Here is a 19,817-nt window from a genome sequence, read left to right on the forward strand (position 1 = left end):
TCTCTCTCCCTATGACTCCCCACGTCTCCCTCCCTCCTCTCCTCCCTTCTCGTTATTTCCCTTGAGTATCGCCTCATCCCATGCAATGAAGCAGGGTGGAGCAGACCTCTCTTCGGAAGGATGGGGGAGGGGAGAGGGGGAGGGGAGAGGGGGAGGGAGAGAGGCCTGAAGACGGGTGAGAGGAAGAAAGGAGGGAAGAGGGGAGAGAGGGAGGAAGGGATAGAGGAGCAGTCGGCTTCAGAGATGTAGAAGTCCGCGCTCAGTCCGAGCAGGTGCCGGAGGACGACGCTGAGGTCCTCAAGATCATCCGTGACTGGGTCAACGTCATCATCAGCGACATGGGCGTCTGCCCCTTCAGCCGGGTGAGAAGCGCTGCTCCTCTCCCCCCCGTCTCCTCAAGCTTCTCCTTCTCAGAGCGCGGACAAGGCAGGGCTGCCCCTCGGGCCCGTCCACTACTCCATCTCGCGCCAGAGCCGACCGGAGGAGATCTACTCCGAGTGAGGGGAGACGTCGAGGCTGTGGAGGAGCTGACCGACCTGTCCAGGTACTGGAAGGAAGTCAGCCTCCTCATCCAGCGGGACGAGTCTGATATCAGCACCACCCTCCACATCCTGCCCAACTTCTACATCGGTAGGAGGCACCGGGGCTGTCGACTCGCTTCCTCCTCCCTGACCTGTTGGCTACAGGCAACTGCGAGGCCTTTACGAGCTTCACCGACACGCTCTCTCAGTCCCTCTCCGCTCTAGGCATCGAAAAGTACATCCAGGTCCGAACGCTCCCCTGCCCCCCCACAATCCTCCTCCTCCCTGTCGTCGTGGTCCTCCTCCTTGTCCTCCTCCTCCTCGTACTCCTCCGACTCCTCCTCCGACTACTTGCACTCCTCCGACTCCTCATCTCCTCCTCTACAATACAACCCACTCCTTCCCTTCCTCCTCTTTCGTTTTCTCCCCCTCCTTACCCGATGCAACTGACGTGCCTTTGCTCCAGCTCGTCTTCTTCCATCCCCAGTGGGTGTTCAGAGATGGGGCTGACAGGATGGGAGAGTCTGGAGCCGCGAACTTTGCGAGGAGATCGAGGTGAGGGACGTCAGGTCGAGGAGAGGAGGATGACAGTTCCTGTTAGCTTCCCGATGATCAACATCCTGCGGACCAACCAAGTTCGACTTGCCCAGAAGTCGATCCCGACCGGGCTGGTTTACACACAGAACGAGGAGACGCTGATGGAGGTATCCTGCTGCAAATGGAAGCTGAGGGAAGAGGGGAGGGGGAGGTCGGTTGTAGGAGGAAGGGATGGAGTGGAGGATGCGAAGGGAGAAGGGGAGGAGAAGGGAAGGAGGCCAGGGTGAGAAGGGGGTGGGGGGGGTGGAAGGAGGAGATGGAAATGGCAGAGATCGGCAGAGCAGTAGAGGACTGATGGACTGGCAGGTGGGAGCTGAAAACCTGCAGAAGATGCTGGTGGAGAGAGACTGGAGTTCGCTCATGGTAGGCAACCCGTCCTCCTCCTCCTCTTGCTGGCACTAACCATGCTACAAGAATACGAAAGTTGATCGCAGATACAACAAGCTCGGGAAGATTGCACAGGTGGATCGCTTTACTCAATTCCTCCCTCCTCTTCCCTCCTCCTCCTCCTCCTCCTCCTCCTCCTCCTCCCTCTCTTCCTGCTTGCGTTTACCCTGGTTTGTTCCCTTCACTACTGACGGGGCTACTTGCCAGATGCTCATGGACACGGATGGCGCCCCTCCAGAGCAGGTTGACCCTCTCTTGCGTTGCTCACTCCCTCCCCTGCTGAACCCGCTCCTCTGATCTTCTCTCTCTCTGCTTCCCCTCCCTCCTTCGCTTCTCCTCTCCCGGTGTTTTCGCCGCTCTGACCCCTGAGGTGTTCAGGTTCGCAAGGCACTCGAAGAACAGATCAGAGAGCTGGAGGCCAAAGGGAAGACTCCTCCATCTAACCGCGTAGAGTACGAGGTAGAATACCTCCCCTTCCCCCTCCGTCCTTCGTCGTCCTCTCCTTCTCTCCTCCCCTTCCACTCCCCCTTGTCCTTCCTCTGCTTTCCCTCCCCTCCCCAACCCCTTCGTCGTCCTCTCCTCCCCCTCCTCTCCCTTTTCCTCTCTCCTTCTCGTTCCTCTTCTTTCCCTCCTCTCCCCTTCCGCTGTTCTCATATCTCTCAAGGCGAAGGATCGCTCTTCAGACGACGGGATGGCGTTTTGACGTCGCTAAACTTCATCAACACGTAGAATACAAGATAACACAAATACATCCAATCCTGCCCTGCCCTGCCCTGCCCTGCCCTGCCCTGCCCTGCCCTGCCCTGCCCTGCCCTGCCCTGCCCTCTCTCATCAGCTCCCAACAGCGGCGGGAGCCACCGGCCGGTGTCCTTCAGGTCCTGCCAGTTCGACACCAGCGCTGAGAGTCTTGGTAAAGGGATCGTCTTCCTTGACTGGCACCCACTGGACTTCGTACTCCATCGCACCGACAGGCGTTCCTATCCTCGAGTCAGTGATGTCCTCCTCCTCCTCCTCCTCCTCCTCCTCCTCCTCCTCCTCCTCCTCCTCCTGATCCTCCTCCTCCTGATCCTCCTCCTCCTCCTCCTCCTCCTCCCTTCCCCTTTCTTGCTACTCCTCCTTCACCTGCAGGTATGAGATTCGAAGTTCTCCCCCTGGCAATGGACGCAGCATGAAACATCCTCCACCTGCTCCACCGGCTCGGGATGGTCGGGCAATCGAATATCCCAGCTCTTCTGCAGCGTTGCTCGGAGTACTGGAGGACTTCAAGTCACGATCTAGCCAGTCATGGTGATGATGCTGATGATGATAAAGATGATGATGAGCAGGAGGAGCGAGTAAGATGAGGAGGAGCGAGTAAGATGAGGAGGAGCGAGTAAGATGAGGAGGAGCGAGTAAGATGAGGAGGAGCGAGTAAGATGAGGAGGAGCGAGGATGGGGAAAGAGGAAGACGATTGGTAATGGGAGGAAGGAGGAAGAGAACGACGAGGAAGGGGCGAAATGTTTGGGTTGTTGGTGTTTGTGGAGGAGGAACAGCAGGATGAGGAGGAACAGCAGGATGAGGAGGAGGAGGAGGAGGAGGAGGAGGAGGAGGAGGAGGATCAGCAGGATGAGGAGGAGGAGGAAGAGGAACAAATTGATAGCTACCTTTGATGTACAACAGACCCTTGGGCCTCGGAAGGGACATGAGCGGCGAGATGAGCGTGAAGATTTGATCATCCTTGTTGAGTACGAGATCGCGCTGGTGCATGTCAGAGGAGAGCGGGGAGGAGAAGAGGAGAGGAGGAGAGAAGGAGAGGAGGAGAAGGTGGACAACGGGGCAGGAGGGAAGGGAGCAGAACGACGGCTGATACCGGGGGAGCACTGACGACGTAGGGGAGAGGAGCGAAGTCGTCGGTAGGATGCTGGCGGTAGAGGCCGATAGGGAGGATGTTCTGCTTGCTAACGAGGAACTGAAAGAGCTGGATGAAGGGCTTGCCGTCGAAGGAGGAGGGGACGGGGATGGTGAAGAGCTCGCTGGGGAAGACGTCTCCTGATGTGAAGTCGTCGTGGTCAAGGCCGGAGGAGACGACGAGCTCGCGGATGATGGTGTTCAGGTGGCTGTTGTACATGAGCTGGCAGATGAGCTTGTCGAGGATGGAGTTGATGTAGACCTTGCCCGAGGCGAAGGGAGGGCACAGGGTGTGATCCCGCTCCAGCGCGTTCCTGTCCTCCTTCATCAGGTACTTCATGTTGGCGGAGTTCCTGAGCTCGCAGACAATATCTGCCTTCTTGTTGTGGTTGGAGATGAGATGGTAAGTCAAGACGCTGTCAGAGTCCACGAGCGACGCCGCCGCCTCCTCGTTGAGCACACCGTCAACGTCCTGCGCCGACGGGTTGTTGGACCCTGAAAGGACGACAGCTTTCGAGCAGCCGAGCATGCCAGCACGGATGAGATCCTTGCCGTTCATGGGCCTTCCTGCAAGAGAAGGGTGAGAGGAGGAGGAGAGGGAGAAGGTGAGCTGGAGAGGATCGAGGAAGCTCTGTTGGAGAGGAGAGAGAGGAGCAGGAGCAGGAGCAGGAGCAGGAGCAGGAGCAGGAGCAGGAGCAGGAGCGGAGCAGGAGCGGGAGCGGGAGCAGGAGCAGGAGCAGGAGCAGGAGCAGGAGCAGGAGCAGGAGCAGGAGCAGGAGCAGGAGCAGGAGCAGGAGCAGGAGCAGGAGCAGGAACAGCACGAGCAGCAAGAGCATGTACCTTGCACGAAGTAGACTTCAGGGTAGATTGCGACCTTGGCGAAGTCGGCAGAGGTGATGATCTCCGGGTGGAGGATGACGATCTGTTGGCTGACCAGATGCTTCTGCCGGAGGGTCTGGACGAACTGGCCGATGGAGGAGCTGTGGCCGCAGACGAGGATGTGCCCTGAAAAGTTCTCTGCGGTCTCCAGGATGGTCCTGCTAAGATCTCGGGGGATGCGTGTGATGTGGTACGACCTGTCCATCCTCTCGATGAAGACCCTGGACTTCTCGCAGGTGGCCGAGGACTCGTGCTGGATGACAAACTCGGTCTTCTTCTCCTCCTCCTTCCTGCCCCTGAAGTGATCTGAGGGCGAGACGCGGAGACGTCAGGGTGTCGAAGGTCAACACGATCAACTCTGGACGCTCGAGCCCCTGCTCCGCTCTTCGCCCTCCTCCTCCCTCCTCCTTCTCTGCCATTCTCTCTCCTTGCTACTCCTCTCCGCCTCTCTTCCTCCTTATCATCATCATCGTGACCATCACCTTCATCACACCAACGTCCGCATCATCATCACAACAACAGAACCAACCAATCATCTTGACTCTCTCCCCCTCCCTTCCCTCCCTTCTCCCGGACTCACCGCGGAAGTCGGAGACTCTCGCCACGTCCTCCACACTCTCCGCCAGCATGTAGGCGTGCGACTGGCCCGAAGGGATCTCGTACCTCCCGGGGAACAGCACGCTCCTCATGACTCCCTCTGCGTCGGAAATTTCGATGGCAAACAGCGTGCAGCAGGTATGCTCGAAGACAAGGTTGACGGCCTGTGCGAACGACATGCCGCAAAAGTAGGAGGGGAGAGGGACGCGATAGATCTCCTTGGAGGAGCCGCCGGTGTACTCTTCGATCCACTGCTCGCTATTTTGCACTGTAGGCAGAAGAAGTGAAAGAGGGCAGGTGCAGAGGGGAGGAGGGAGGAGGGAGGAGGGAGGAAGGAGGAAGTCACATAAGAGAGTCAGACGCATTTTCAGGGAGGGAGGGAGGGAGGGAGGGAGGGAGGAGGAGGAGGAGGAGGAGGAGGAGGAGGAGGAGGAGGAGGGAGCAACTTACAGGAAGTGCTGCAAGACCGCGCGAGGTTGGAGATGAGGGTGCAGAAGCCGGGGCAGATGCAGCTCTTTCCGAGGAGGCGAAGCTTTAGCTCGTCGATGCAGACGATCTGGTAGTTGGTGGTCCCGTAGGCAGAGGAGGTGAAGTGGACCTTGCTCTCGGGCTGGATGATCTGCATGAAGAGAGGAACGTCCTTCTTCTCCTGCTTGAGGTACTCCTTGATGGCGAACGCGCGCATGATCGTCTGCGTGTCCATCTCCTTGGGGTTCCGCGCCTCCTTGTCGCAGAAGAGGAAGATGGAGGAGGCCTTGACGATGTCCGCTCGCTCGAGCGTCCTCTCCTGCATTCTCGGATCATCTCAAAGAGAATCGTTGCTAAGATTGAGGGAGGAGCAGGAGCAGGAGCAGGAGCAGGAGCAGGAGCAGGAGCAGGAGCAGGAGCAGGAGCAGGAGCAGCAGGAGCAGGAGCAGGAGCAGCAGGAGCAGCAGGAGCAGGAGCAGGAGCAGGAGCAGGAGCAGGAGCAGGAGTATTAAGGTCACCTGCATTACCGAACCTTCAAGGTACGTGACCTGCGGCCAGTTCGCAATCACATTCTGGAAGGCCTGACTGGGTCTGCCCGTGCCAACAATGACAACAAAGAGCAGCATGTCATCTGTGCCGTGATCGGGATGGAACAGCTCCTCCAAGAACTCAGTGATCGAAGAGACCGACGTCTCCCCGCACACCACCACATGCTTGCTGGACGACTTGGCCTTGTACTGCGCGCGAGCCCAGGGAGAGAAGGTGGAGAGGAGTTTGTTGAACTGGTTGAGCTGATCCCCGATGATGGCGTAGGCAGCGCAGATCATCAGGATGACAAGCATCTTCGTGCTCAGAGTGGTGGGAGAGATGTCGCCGTACCTGGAGGAGGAGGAGGTGACTGCGACGTGGCAGGAGCGAGCGAGGTGAGTCTCTTACCCCACAGATGACATGGAGCAGATGACGAAGTAGAGCGCGTCATGGAGGAAGATGTCGCCCTCGGTCCCGAACTGGTTCTCGAGCTCGAGGAACATACCCGAGAAGCAGAGGAGGATGCAGCAGAAGGCGGCGCAGGAGATGAAGATCTTCCTCGACACGTCGTCTGCCGCTGACAGTCTCGACGAGTTCGACCACCTCAAGACTGAGATAGCATGGACGACCTTGAGCATTCGCACTACCCTCAAGAAGTCATAGTTGCCCGTCGTCGGCATCGTGAAGCCCCTCGTAGCTGGGCTCTGAGTACTCCAGACTGAAACGCGAACGAGGAAAGGAGGAAAGATGGTGACGATGTCGATGATGACGAACTTGTCGTGCAGATGCTTCCAACGGTTCTCAGCAGCATAAAGTCGCAGAAGGAAGTCAGAAAGGAAGAAAATGATGATCACGTTCTGAATCTGATCCAACAACTTGACTGTGTTCTCAAGGCCCTTGTTTACCGTGCTTGCTCGGTCAACGTACGTTTGCAAGCAGTACAATAACACGCTCGTGAAGCTACACAATCCATTGAACACCTCTAGTCGAACCCCGAACGTGCCGTTTAGTCGAACCTCAACCCACCCCCTGACTCTCTCTGAAGCTCGGACCCACGACTTGGGGACACAGTTTGGCTTCCTCCTCTTGGACTTCTTCTCTACACTTTTCTCGCTCACTGAGATGCTGGTGTCATCGTCTGACCTGTCCTCCTCCCCCTCCCCCTCCTGCTGCCGCATCTCATGTTGCAGTGCAGGCGACGACATGGCAGGAAATAGTTCGAGTGACACCCCAGGGTGGGGTACTTAAATCTCTACCAAGTACCCCCTCAATAAACAAAAAAGGGAAGTCTTTTGATGGGTAGGGTGGTATCAATTTGGGGGTGGGGTGATAGTTGATAGCCTGTCAAAACGGGCGAAAATAAACGGGAGAAAGGGGAAGGTTGGGAGAAAGAGAGGGGGAGGATGCAGGATGGGAGGAGAGCTGGGAATCAAAGGATAAGAGGAGAGAGAAACAAGACAAACAGGATGACCATAAGGCATCGAAGGAGGACAAGATACATTGTTGGCTGACGACAGTGTTCTGATGTTTCCCTCAGGCATCCATGAAGAAGCTCCATGCCCTCGTCAGCTCAGGAAAGATGCCTCCTCCTGTTCCGCACCTGGACAACCTTTCGCTCCTGTTCAAGAAGAATCAGAACCAATCGTTGCCTGCAGAGCCAGAGCAGGTCACGAAAGCGGACGAGGGGGGCGAGAATATGGTTGAGAAGGAGCAGAGCTACGAGTATGAGATGAACAGCTCTCAGAGATACAAGGACCACCATGTGCTCGAGATCATGAGCTTCGGCTCGGAGCTCACTCCCCCTGCCCACAAGCGCAAGGTAGCGCAGGAGTCTGATACCCCCGAGGCCATTCTAGCGCGAGCGCTGCAAGGCAATCAGGCGGGTTGGAGTCGCTCGTTGAGGACAAACAGGAGGAATGTGGGAGCCTTTCGAGTCATAGGGAGAGACCCAGAGAGGGAGAAGGTCTTGCGACCCCAAGACCTTCAGCACTTGTCTCCTGTAAGCGTGCATGAGTTTGGTTTCACTTCAATGCGCTGTGCCGCATTCCATCAGCTGAGATGGATGATCCGCAGGTGAAGGAAACTGAGCGGAATCGTGCAGCCCTGCAGCCTCAGCACGGTCAAGACCTTCTGATCGACTCTCGTCCTTCCACCAGCTCCGGTACTCGCAACCGAGTTCATTACACCTTTTCATGCACGCTCCTCCCCCTCCCCCTCCCCCTCCCCCTCCCCCTCCCCCTCCTCCCCCTCATTATCCTCATCCTCATCATCATCCTCACCTTCGCTCAAGGTGCTGTTGCTGAACTTCAGCCGAATGGGATGAGACCTCTGACGGCAATAGGTATGGGACTTGATATCTCCAAGATCCCACCCCCCCCTCCTCGCATCTTCTCCCTCTTTCTCTGACTTACTTGCCCCATTCTCGACCCTCCGTTGCGCCAGCTGCCTTGAGAGCAGCAAGGTCGAAGAGTCGGCCGTACACAGCAAATCCCTCCGTGAGCCTCCCGTCTTAATCCCGCTAGCCTGCTCACCCTGACCACCGGCAGGTCACCGCATACTCGGGCTCTCTGGTCCTCCGAAACGCTGAAGAAGGAAATCAGTCTCTCTTCGTCCACTCCGACTTTCCCATGAGGCTCACGAGCAGCGAGCCCGACGACGTTCGCATGACCTTCAGGGAGCAACGCAGGTGACGCTGCGATGGGTTGGGGGAAGGAGAGTAACTACTCTGTTGCAGACCCACGACAGCTCCAAGCATGGAGCGGTGAAGGAGCAGGCGGGGCGGTCAGGTGCCTTGCTCACGAGCTTCAGCAGGTTTGGGTCGTTTAGGACGAGAAGTCCAAGGCAGACGAAGAGCGCTCACAGGCACGAACAAGGTTGATTCTTGTCCTTGCTGTGCTGGTGCTGCTGACCGTGAGGGCTAGATGCGGGGGATGGGGAAGAGGTAACGTGACGATGCTTCTATCTGTTGTGCCGGGACCAGCCGTCTGATCCTGCTTCTTCTTCGACTGGTTTCAGCCGTCAAGCGCGCGGGGCTCGAGGAGGAGGGCCGAAGGCTTCCAATCGCAGGGGACGAGGCGATCAGAGAGGTTGAGGTAGACTTCACCTCTCCCTCTTCCTCAACCTCCTCACGAGCATGATCTAGCGCGTCGAGGAGGCCTCATCTGAGAGAGTTGAGGGCAGATGGAGAGAGCAACACAGGTTCTTGTGGTCTCTGCAGTGCTTTCGTAACACCGCCTCCGTTGCAATCTGGATTTCATCTTCTTCGTTGCCATCCATCCACTACAAAGATGCGGTGAAGATTATAACATTGTTCTTGTTCTTGTTCTTGTTCTTGTTCTTGTTCTTGTTCTTGTTCTTGTTCTTGTTCTTGTTCTTGTTCTTGTTCTTGTTCTTGTTCTTGTTCTTGTTCTTGTTCTTGTTCTTGTTCTTGTTCTTGTTCTTGTTCTTGATGATAAAACTTTACCTTACTAGTTTCTGCTGCAGAACGCAAGCAGCCAACAAGGATGTCAGCCCCTCTACCGCATAGTGCCGTTGAAGATCTGGGCGCCAAGGATCGAACTACAAGAACGACCGCAGCTCAAACCAGTCAAGAAGATAGAAGTTTGGACGAGCAGGGACGACGGGCAAGGGTGAGGTGTCAAGTTTGCTGTGTCAAAAATTTGTGTATCAAATGCTTTTCTGCATCAAAGTTTTCTGCATCAAAGTTTTCTGTTTCAAAGTTTCTGTGTCAAAGTTTTCTGATCACCACACACCAATTCTCATGATCGTAGAATGAATCGACGATCTCGTTCCCACCCGCCAGCTCCATGCTAACAAGATCAGAGGGCAATCAATGTCAGGTAGCCATAGAGAGCGAGAGTGAATCTCACAGTTTCTCCGATTCTCCTTCCACGAAAAGATGATAATACCTGTTGTAGACCTGGGCGATAACAGTCAGTTCCACCTGCACATCAATCGTGAAGCAACGACAGTGTTCTGCTGCGATTCTTCGGTTTCAGCTCCTTCCCCCTTTTGTTTCTCTGCATCCTCCATCTGTCAGTCTTCACCATCACGAGCTGGCCAGTCCCACCAGCAAACTTATCCTGCAGCTGCCATGGTATGAAGTTGTCCTGCTGTGTGAACCCTTTCCGTCTCCCTGGATCAAAGTGTCGTCAGCTGAGAGCCTCCCAGGAGCAGGACAACCCTGCTGCTCCATCGCCCAGTTGTAGATCAGCGCCTGGCCCCCTCGTTTCAGGATGCGGAGGATCTCACGGACGGCCGCGGCCCGTCTCTCTTCAGTGGAGAGGTGGTGGATGACGGCGATGGAGATGGCGGCATCGAACGAGTCGCTGCGATACGGCAGCATCAAGTTGTCCGCCAGGCACACGTCATGCCCCATGCCCTGGCAGCACTCCACTAGTCCCCTGCTCCTATCTGATCCCATCATCAGAACCTTGGGGTTGACCTGCCATCATCGAGTCAGTCATCCGTCTCCTCCAGCCATGAGACACCTGAAGGTACTTCCCGTTGCCGCATCCCACGTCCGCCACCAGCGCTCCATCCTCAAGAGACTGAAGGAAGCTTGCAACGCGCGGCCACGGCTTGTATCGGGTATGGCTGAAGTGCCGGGCTATGGCGTCATAGACCCCATGGACATGCTCGTCTTCAAACTTGTCTGCATCGAAGGCTCCCGATGCCGGCACCAACCCCTCCATTCCGACTCCTGAGCTGACGAGCACCAACGGAAGTGATAGGGATAGGAGGAGAAGCTTGAGGGAAGCGATGATGGAACAGGGATTGTACAAGTGTAAGGAGGTCCTCTCTCCTCCCCTCCTCTTCTCCTCCCCTCCTCTTCTCCTCTCCTCTTCTTCTCCTCTCCTCTTCTTCTCCTCTCCTCTTCTTCTCCTCTCCTCTTCTTCTCTTTCAGCACAGGATCCTCTCTCCTCTCCTCTCCTGGCCCTCGTTCTCTTCAATCCAGTGCATGCTTGACCACCCACCCCCTCAATAGTATGAGATTAGACGGGTGATGAGGTACCGGGGGTACCTCTACCGGTCTCATCTCTAGTCCTCAATCAAACATGCCGAAAGCGTAATAGGAGGAAGAGGAGGAGGAGGAGGAGGAGGAGGAGCAGCAGCAGCAGCAGGGGGAAGCGAGGATGGAAGAGGCTTCTGAATTCTCAGGAGCTAGACGAGAGCAGAAAGGGAGAGGGGGGTAGATGGGATGTGAGGAGCTGAGCGCAAGGTTTTTCATGTACTATCAACAAGTTTGATGATAACAGAGCAAGAGAACGTGGTTAGTTTCACTTGCTGGGGTGAAACAATCATCTGCAATCAACATCATGACTTTCAACCACCGGTCATCCTTCACCAGCACACCTCTTTGTTTCTTATTGTTGTCTGTAATCGGGGAATTCATGTCCGCGTCCTCCGTCAGAGCTGTTCACCCAACCGTTTGAGGGATGCCAGAGCTGAAGGCGAGACAAAATGTCAGTAGACCAAGAGACAGGATGAATGGCTTACCGTCTACACCATCACAGTCGACATACAACAATGAGAAGCACAAGCAAAGTCAGTGAAAAACGAGAAAACGAAAATGAGACAGTCCTTACGCCATAGAAATCAGCTCCAGAGCCTTGACCGTCGTCATGAGGAAACGCGTATGAGTCTCCGTCGCTGAAAGATCCTTGCATAGAGTACTGGCCATAGGTGCTAGTCGCGTACAAGGCTTGAGTGATGGTCCTGAACATGTTGTGAAGTCTGTCGCAATGTAATCAGATGGATCATCGACCTTCAACCTCTCATCGCACAAGCAAAGTTGCTCCTTGTATGTGTCTTCCTTGTTTCTCTCCTCTCGTCTCGAATCCACATGATTCTCAGAGTCGTATCAGCTGTAGTCTGACCTTGCGCTAACATAACTCGAATCCACAACAACATTGATTGGACGACTTGCGTCGATTCTTGTAAACCTTCACACTGCTCTATCCGTTTCTCCAATTCCATCTCAACAAGTTTCCTTGCTTGCTTGCAAACATTGCGTTGCTCCTTCACTTATCACATTATCTCGCAGACTATCACTAACAGTCCGTCCCATTGTTCAAGTCCAGCGCGCTCTCCTACGTGTGCTTCTCCCATCAGACACTCTTCCTCCTTGCAAAAGTCCCTCATCTTTCCTGAGTATGTCCTGTTCGGCAGAAATTTCGAGCAGACTGTCGGGCTGATCAATGGCAGGCTCAAATCCAACCATATCATCCTGACATTCATTGAGATCTCCTCCCGGCTCACTCATCCTCCTCGTTCTTGTCATCTTCTTGTCAGTCCTCCGATCCTCCTCCTCCGATCCTCCTCCTCTGATCCTCCTCCTCCTCTGATCCTCCTCCTCCTCTGCTCCTTCTCCTTCTCTCTCCTCAGGGCCTCCTTCTACCGCTGCAGCTCCCTGGCGGCATTGCGACACCGGCATGGACCTAAGTTCCGAGTTCTATTTCAGAATCTCAGGGACTGAGGAGGGATGAGGGTTATGAGGGCTGGATGAGGTGCACCTTTGGTGACGGTGCGGGCCCGGGGGTCCGACTGTCACTCAGCTGTCACTGGTACCAGCCCTGGCAGCCAGTGGGGATGAGGGGGCTCGAGTCACACTGAGACCGTCCGGCGTACTAGTAGCGGAGCCTGGGCAAGCATTTTTGTCATCTGAGTGTTCAGTCATCTATGTAAACCGGGGCTGACACTCAGTTGACGTTTACTAGGCAGCTGAGGCGCCGCCGCGGTCACGGTACCGTGCGGCGTGACTCGGACTTGTCGAAAGGTGCTCTTCTTGAATCATGCAACTTGCCAAGCTTCGCGCTGCTTACTCTCGGAGCCTCGGATTGGCGACGTGACGCGCGGCCGCGGAAAGACTCGGACAGGCTGACCAGGAATGACTGGCGACTCGAATCCGATCGGCAACGTACTAGCCAAGAGGTACCACCAGTAGGTGTAAAGTAATTGAGCCGGCGGCACGCAGCCTTGTCGGTACGTTCGAGCACAGGCTGCAGTAAAGCGGGGCCGGGTGAAGTAAAGTGCCGCCGTCAGCAACTCCTTGCAAGTCAAGTTTGGAGAATACCAGGGAACAAGGTGAGTTCGACTCCCCCGTGAAGCAGAGCCCACCTCAGACACATTAGTAGAGAACACGAATGGCAGAATCCTGCTCCCTAGGCCTCGGCAGTTGGAGCGCGGCCCTGGTGTCCTTTACTCAGCACCAGTTTACTCCTAGAGGGGTTCGGGGGCCGCGGATTGATGACCAATCTCCCTGGGGCAGATTACGCCAGGCAGTAAAAGGATTGATATTCTTGATCTCGTCACAAGTTCAACTGGCAAGCTATCGCTCCTACACTGCTTCCATCACAGTGCCGCACAACGTCGCAGTGCTCACAAGCCTCCCGGCCACCCGATCAGCCCTTAGAGTCCCATCCGCCCCCTGCTCTTGTTGCTTCCTCGAACTTGTGACTCCTTCCGTTCATTCCTCGTGAACTCTTGTCTCCCCCTCCTCCTCCTCCTCATCATCATCATCATCATCATCATCATCAACCCAACCAGTCCCTTCCCCTGCTTGGTGCCCATTTCCTCTCTGGCGTCCCCCGTGCTTGACTCCGTTCCATGGTTGAAAGGATGAGCTCGATCGAGGGCTCCTGTCCTGCTGGTTTCTCTCGTACTCCCTCGTCTCTGCATGAAGATTGCCCTGTCTTCCTTGAACTCGCCTCCCATCACAACATGCTGCAGACTCTCAGCATCGAGCGGTGTCAGAACTTCATCATCCCCAGGTCTTCCCTTGTCGTCCGTGAACTCCTCGGTCAAGGCTCCTGTGGCGAGGTCAGGAGTGCTCTCTACGACGGCAGGCTTGTCGCCGTCAAGACATTGTGCTCCCAGCTCGACGTCCGCTCCAAGGAGGGCAAGGACCTGCTCAAGGAGATCGGCATGATGAGCCACGCGTTCCGGCACACCAACGTCGTTGACTTCTACGGCATCTACGAGCACGACGGGCTGCCGTGGCTGGTGATGGAGCTCATGTCCGGCGGGAGTCTCGAGCACTACTGCGAGGGCAAGAAGCGCTCCCGACGCGACCGGCGCTGGCGGCCCAAGACGAGGAGGGCGGTGTCGTGGGTGAAGGACATCCTGAGCGCGCTGGCGTACCTGCACTCGCAGAAGCCGCCGGTGATACACCGAGACATCAAGCCGGCGAACATGCTGCTGACGGGGGACGGGAGGACGGTGAAGATCGGAGACTTCGGGCTCAGCCGCATGTGTCCGTATGTGGATACGATACAGGAGCAGCCCTCGAGCCCGAAGAATGCAACGTCAGCAGACGCACGGAAACGCTTGTCCTTCGCCTGTAGCAGCGTGAACCTGACTGGAGCGACGGGGACGTACCGGTACATGGCGCCGGAGATCTTCCGCGGAGAGCCTCGGTACACGGCTGCGGTTGACGTGTACTCGTTCTCGCTGGTGATGTGGTATATGTTCGCCGGCGAGCATCCCTTCTGTAACATCGACGGGTGGTCGGTTGCTTTCATGGCAGCCCAGTACGACTTTCGACCAGCAGTGCTTGGGGAGCGTATGATGCCGAGGGAGTTACAGAAGATGATGAGGCAGTCATGGGCAGGGAGGGCAGCAGAGAGACCCAGAGCAGACGAGCTCCTGGAGGAGATAGGGGCGTGGTCGGGCAGGAGAGCAGGATGCTCGAGCTTCTTCAAGTTACGGAGCCAGCCTCCAGCCTCTGACGGGATCCTAGCGTACGGTCGGTTTGTGAGGGCAAACACGTGGTGACAAGATCTCCAGTAAACTGTTTGATCGCTTGAATGAAATTCTTCAACTTTCAACTTTCGTCTCGTCGCCACACCCTCTACCATAGATCTGATATCATCTCTGCCAGTCAGAGCTCCAGTGAACTGAAAACTTGACTTCCAAAGTTCACTGGGCAATGAAAAGAGGCAATGAAAGTTCATGGTGTAAAAAGAGGTCAATTCAAGTTCCTGGTACTAATAATTTTAGTCATCTCAAGATTGGATGACTGGGGGCCGCGGCAGAAAAGATTTCGATTAAAATGGTTATGACAATCATGACAAAAATCATCTATCACTTAAAATTGACCTGCTATTTTTTAAAATAACTCTAATTCGCCCGGGCGAACTTCCGAAGTTCGGGGACCGTGCGCCCTGGGCCCTGACTCAGTGACACGGTGCCGCCTGGCATCACTGATTGAAAAATGCAGTGTGACTGATCGGTTGGTGCTAGTTGGCTGATCATCGGATCGTGTTCCGTGAAGGTTTGATCAACAAGATCAGACTTACATTCCTCCGCAGAAAGACATGATCTTGGGCTTGATTACCAAGCCCAAAAACTCGCAGAGGAGGTTGATAATCATGAGTTCTGGCCTATTGCCGTTCGAGCAGAGCAACTCGAGAAGAGCAACATAACTGAAGAGAGTCGAGCTCTTCTACTCCACATTCATGGAATTCTTGACCGAGTACTCGAATGCAATCGAGGACTTTGCGGTGTGCAGAGAGGAGCCTTGCTATCCTCTAGTAGCTGGAGCCTTGCTATCCCCCTACTCAGATAGCAGGAGCCTTGCCGCTATCCCCTACTCAGGCAGCAGGAGCCTTTAACCGCTGTCCTCTAGTGTCTCCGGCGGCCACCCGGCTGGACTTTGATGCCAAGGGTGTGGAAAGGAACTCAGTCTGGGGGAGAGAGATACCAGGACAGAGATGGAAGGGAAGGCAGAGGTAAGTGGGAGAGTTCTCAGTCAACATTTGACAGTTTACAACTTCACGATCATCCAAACTCTAGTCTGGTGAGAGGCAGAGCAAGTAGCTCGTTCGCTCTCCTGCCGCCATCTGCACATGAAAGCCGCGGAACGGGCTCTTCTTCGTGTCGTCTCCTCCTCCCACAAACTGAAGGCGAGGCGTCAGCGAACAAGAGCTCCTGCCTGCTCCTCCACCTGAGGGGAGAAAGCCGGGGCCGTGATGCGGTTCGTGACTCCGAGCTGACCTGCCGCGTTGCTGCCCCAGGCGAACGCAAAGCCTTCGGCGCAGAAGAGAAGCACATGCTCGCTCCCGCACTGGACTTGCCGTGGGCTGAAGCTGGAGACGCTGGCGACCTCCAAGGGGCTGAAGCTGAGCTCTAGAAGGAGACGGCGATCAGTGAGGAGGAAGGAGGAGGAGGCGTGAAGCTCACTTAGGCCGTCATTTCCCGCTCCTAGCACGCCATTGCGGTTACTCCCGCACGCCCAGACCCTGTACACTCCTGGCTCTAGGTCACTCTTCCTCTCGCACGTGATGATGACGGTCGCGTTGGTCGCACAGCTGCGATTCCAAGGCATCATGAGACGAGGAGGAGGAGGAAGAAGAGCAGGAAGAGCAGGAGCCAAAGACGAGGCAGAGGAAGATGAGGACGAGATAGACGAGGAGCAGGACGAGGCAGAGGAGGACGAGGAAGAGGTGCAGGACGAAGCATGACGAGAACGAAGAGCAAGACGAAGACGGGGAGCAGGAGCAGGAGGACGGGGAAGAGGGGGAGGAGTCAGGGTCGCCTCACCTAACATCTACAACGGGCGGCAGGCAAGAGAGGGGACGAGGATAGCCGCATGAGCTCACGTCTCCTGTCCCCAGCTGACCCTGGCGAGAACTCCCGCATACCCACAAGATCCCGTCGCCGGTCAGGACAGCGCTGTGACTTTGACCTGCGGCAAGGCGGCTGACGGCATGTTTCTGGAGAGAGTCTGCAAGCTGCTGCATGTTGTGGGCGTCTTGTGAGGTGTGAGGACGGGCGAATGTTGAGCAGACGTCTCCCCAGGCCACAGGCGTCTTGCACATGTCTGCATGGTCAGCGAGTTACGGAGAAAGAAGAACGAGAGAGAAGAGGAGGAGAGGGAGAGGGAAGGGAAGAAGAGGATGAGGAGAGGAGGGGAGGGAGAGGGAAGGGAAGAAGAGGATGAGAAGAGGAGGGGAGGGGAGAGGAGAGGGAGATGAGAGGAGGGGAAAGGAGAGGAGAACACAAGAAACATCAAGCAGAAATTCACCTGTCGAACCATTTCCGCATTGTCCGTGAGCATTGTTTCCCCACGCCATGATGGCCTTCCTCCCATCAAGGAGGACCCAGGCCAAGTTGTGATTGGAACCAGACGTTATCATGAGACCTTTCTTGCCTCTCAAGCTCTTGACGTGCTGAGGTGAGGAGCAGGTGTGTTGGTGGCCCAGCCCAAGTTGGAAGTCCACGTTGCGACCCCACGTGTAGATGTCTCCAGTCTGCATGAGAGCACAAGAATGCTCCGAGCCCGCGGCGACCTGCGGAGAAATGAGGAGGAGAGGAGACAGGAGAGAGGTGATGTTGAAGGGTGGGAAGGAGGCAGACACAATGTGCCTGACCAAACGGAGGAAGGAGTTAAGGGGAGGAGGAGGAGGAGAAGGAGGAGGAAGAGGAGGAGGAGGAGGAGGTGAGAGGAGGAGGAGGAGGAGGAGGAGGAGGAGGAGGAGGAGGAGGAGGAGGAGCTGAGAGGAGGGGCGAGGAGGGGAGAGGAGGAAGAGGAAAGGGCAACGGACCATAGCGGCAGGCCCTTGAATGTCGTAGAGCATCGTAAGTCGCTCAGGGGCTGTCAACGTCTTTGTCCCCTCGATGCCAAGTTGACCTGACCCGTTTGACCCCCAGCCCCACAGATAGCCCTCCGAGTCAACTGCCAGCGTGTGCTCGAGCCCAGCTGCGAGGAAGGAGATTCCTCTACGAGTCAGCTCGCTGTGCTGGAAGGCAGCTGGGGTGAAGTTGTACTGGCCCCTCTCGAACCCGCAGACGTACAGGACGGACTTGTGGGAGCGGGCGCTGGCCGTGGGAGGAGGAGAGGAGTGGGGAAGGGGAGATGGCGAGTCCTTGGTGGCAGGGAGGGCCTGTTGCTCCTTCTTGTAGGGGGGACTGTTGACTTCGCTCCGGTCGGCTGCTTTGAGATCGACGAGGATCTGCCGGGAGAGAGATTTGGGGATGGAGAGCTTGAAAAGTCTGTTGTCCTTCTCCCCCCTGCAGTCCGGCCGGGTCTTGCGAGCATGTCAGCCAGCGCAGTGCGAGCATGAGGCGTTTCACCCCTTTCCTCAGGCAGGCGCGGCAGATCGGTATCCCCCGACAGGAGTAGTTCCCTCCGAACAGGAGGAGAGGTATGGTTGTACTCTCTGCAGCGGAGCTCAGGAAGAGTTCCGCCCGCCTCCTCCTCCTCTTCCCTTGCTATTTCTCTTCTTCTTCCTCCTCCTCCTCCCTTACCATTTCTCCTCCTCCTCCTCGTCCTCCTCCTCCTCTCTTGTCCTTCTCCTCCTCTCTTGTCCTCCTCCTCCTCCTCTCCTTCTTCTTCTCCTCCTCCGCTGGACCTGGCGGAGATGGGAGAGTGACCATGACGTGGCTCGAGACTCTCAGCGACGGAACTATGGATTCTGACATCGACAGCTTTCACCCCGTCAGCTCAGGATGCGCCACGAGTCGACTAACCTCGCTCCAAGTCCAGTGCGACGGGTTGAGGAGGTAAACAGCTCCGTTCTTCTCTCCTCCTCCCAGCTCTCCCCCTGCTCAGCTCTCACCAGGAGTCATCCTTGGAAGTGTCAAGTTCACCAGTCATGATGAGCAGCTGTCGGTCGAGGAGGAGGAGGCTGGAGAGAGCATGGCGCGAGACAGGTCGGGGAAGCTGAACATGCCACGGGCAGAATTGAGCGCAAACATGCGGGAGGTGGAATGTTACCTGACCGCTACAAGCTGGTTCCGACCATGACATGCTGCTTGCAAAAGTGAGTTCCGATCGTGAAGAATGAAGAGGAGGGAGGCAGACGTGGAGGAGTGGAAAACGAACACATCGTTGTATCTCTTGAAACCATCCTGCAGCTTTCCCCTTAGCTCCTTCCATCGCAGCTTTTGTCTCACCTCTCCCCCGAAGAAGACAACATCTTGGTCATCATTGATTGCAACACATGCATGCGCATAGCTGAAACCAAACGTCAATCTCACCTTTCATTCTCTCACGTCCTCCTTTCCTCTCGTATCCCCTTGTCTCCTCTTTCCCCCTCCCCTCCCCTCCTCACCGAGGGGTAGGAGCGCAGGCTCCATGGTAGCACTGCACTGCATGCACGTGTGGCTTGCGACAACGTCAGTCACCGTCGCTCATCGCAGCCTCCTCCACCTGCTTCCATCTCCACCCCCTGCCCGGACGTCAGAGATGACAAGGAAGAGGCTCACGACCTGGATCCCTCCTCCTCGCAAGGCTCCAGTAGGTGGACATCGCAGACAGGACTGACCAGCTGAGGACAGGGTCAGCAGAGACGCTCGCTCCCATCCTCTAAGAGGCTTCACTGCTCCTTCCTTTCGCCCTCCTCTCTCTTGTTACCTCAAGCCCTCCCATCATCAAGACGCCTTGCTTCGTGTTCGCTGCTGCGCAGGCACTACGGGGGGAGGGCGCTGCGAGAATCGTCAGGAACAGACGACGTGGACTGCAAAGTTCGGACGTGTTCCACGGGCCTCGTTCACTGACCAAGTCATGGAGTCGAAGTCCAGGATGTACAAGTCGTTCTGCAGTCTCATCTCATACGGTGAAGAGTTGCCTATCTTACATCCTCCTGCTCAAATTCTTATCATACATGCTACTACTCCGATGCTCTCCAGTTGCTGGCAACTCCTACCCCTCAACTCTCCAACCTCCTCCTCCGACCTTCTCACCTTCGGTTCGCCTCCCAGACCATATCCACCGAACACAACCAGCGAGGCGGCTGGGAAGGGGTGAGTGAAGAGCAGCAAGGAGTGCCTCTACGGGGCAGCCTCTACCTCGCTGCCTCCTCTCGCACGCCGGCACGTACACCATGCAGTGACCAGATCGCCCGAGGCTCCTGCGCTCTTGTCACGGTCCTCCTCCTCCCTGCCCCCTCCCTCTTACGTCACCTCAGATCAAGACCAGCAGGGAAGGCGGTAGGAACCTGCCAGCAGCG

The 19,817-nt window shown here is 56.3% G+C and overlaps 6 protein-coding genes across 6 annotated transcripts in view; 3 read left to right on the top strand and 3 right to left on the bottom strand.

The window, feature by feature from the left end:
* GUITHDRAFT_103393 (hypothetical protein) overlaps positions 1-2,208 on the top strand; it is a gene marked incomplete at both ends in the record, with an annotated part of 2,907 nt that extends 699 nt beyond the window's left edge. Inside the window, 9 exons of the mRNA XM_005837727.1 lie at positions 273-362; positions 415-497; positions 545-630; positions 687-766; positions 988-1,076; positions 1,123-1,225; positions 1,425-1,481; positions 1,884-1,964; positions 2,170-2,208. Coding sequence (XP_005837784.1) covers positions 273-362; positions 415-497; positions 545-630; positions 687-766; positions 988-1,076; positions 1,123-1,225; positions 1,425-1,481; positions 1,884-1,964; positions 2,170-2,208 — 708 coding nt within the window. The remainder of the gene's footprint in view (positions 1-272; positions 363-414; positions 498-544; positions 631-686; positions 767-987; positions 1,077-1,122; positions 1,226-1,424; positions 1,482-1,883; positions 1,965-2,169) is intronic.
* A 404-nt stretch (positions 2,209-2,612) lies between these two features.
* Positions 2,613-7,070, bottom strand: GUITHDRAFT_134917 (hypothetical protein; the record flags this gene model as incomplete). Its single annotated transcript, XM_005837728.1, has 9 exons — positions 2,613-2,627; positions 2,690-2,757; positions 3,150-3,243; positions 3,356-3,960; positions 4,234-4,578; positions 4,853-5,137; positions 5,320-5,656; positions 5,856-6,216; positions 6,274-7,070. The coding sequence occupies 9 exons, from the start codon at positions 7,068-7,070 to the stop codon at positions 2,613-2,615; spliced, it is 2,907 nt and encodes a 968-aa protein (XP_005837785.1).
* A 338-nt stretch (positions 7,071-7,408) lies between these two features.
* GUITHDRAFT_103395 (hypothetical protein) lies at positions 7,409-8,743 on the top strand (the record flags this gene model as incomplete). The annotated part of the gene is made up of 7 exons (XM_005837729.1): positions 7,409-7,864; positions 7,939-8,026; positions 8,156-8,206; positions 8,308-8,360; positions 8,412-8,551; positions 8,600-8,626; positions 8,677-8,743. The coding sequence occupies 7 exons, from the start codon at positions 7,409-7,411 to the stop codon at positions 8,741-8,743; spliced, it is 882 nt and encodes a 293-aa protein (XP_005837786.1).
* Positions 8,744-9,592: 849 nt separating this feature from the next.
* Positions 9,593-10,559, bottom strand: GUITHDRAFT_157249 (hypothetical protein; the record flags this gene model as incomplete). The annotated part of the gene is made up of 5 exons (XM_005837730.1): positions 9,593-9,674; positions 9,735-9,784; positions 9,912-10,000; positions 10,048-10,309; positions 10,356-10,559. 5 exons carry the CDS (start codon positions 10,557-10,559, stop codon positions 9,593-9,595), a joined length of 687 nt encoding a protein of 228 aa, XP_005837787.1.
* A 3,424-nt stretch (positions 10,560-13,983) lies between these two features.
* On the top strand, positions 13,984-14,496 carry GUITHDRAFT_52407 (hypothetical protein; the record flags this gene model as incomplete). The annotated part of the gene is made up of 2 exons (XM_005837731.1): positions 13,984-14,123; positions 14,211-14,496. Coding segments are annotated over 2 exons (426 nt in total), but the record flags the coding sequence as incomplete, so codon positions are not given.
* A 1,339-nt stretch (positions 14,497-15,835) lies between these two features.
* GUITHDRAFT_50454 (hypothetical protein) lies at positions 15,836-17,159 on the bottom strand (the record flags this gene model as incomplete). Its single annotated transcript, XM_005837732.1, has 3 exons — positions 15,836-16,120; positions 16,422-16,618; positions 16,892-17,159. Coding segments are annotated over 3 exons (750 nt in total), but the record flags the coding sequence as incomplete, so codon positions are not given.
* Between the last annotated feature and the right edge of the window lie 2,658 nt (positions 17,160-19,817).

This window comes from Guillardia theta, assembly GCF_000315625.1.
Source record: "Guillardia theta CCMP2712 unplaced genomic scaffold GUITHscaffold_13, whole genome shotgun sequence".
In the NCBI taxonomy this organism is placed as follows: Eukaryota; class Cryptophyceae; order Pyrenomonadales; family Geminigeraceae; genus Guillardia; species Guillardia theta.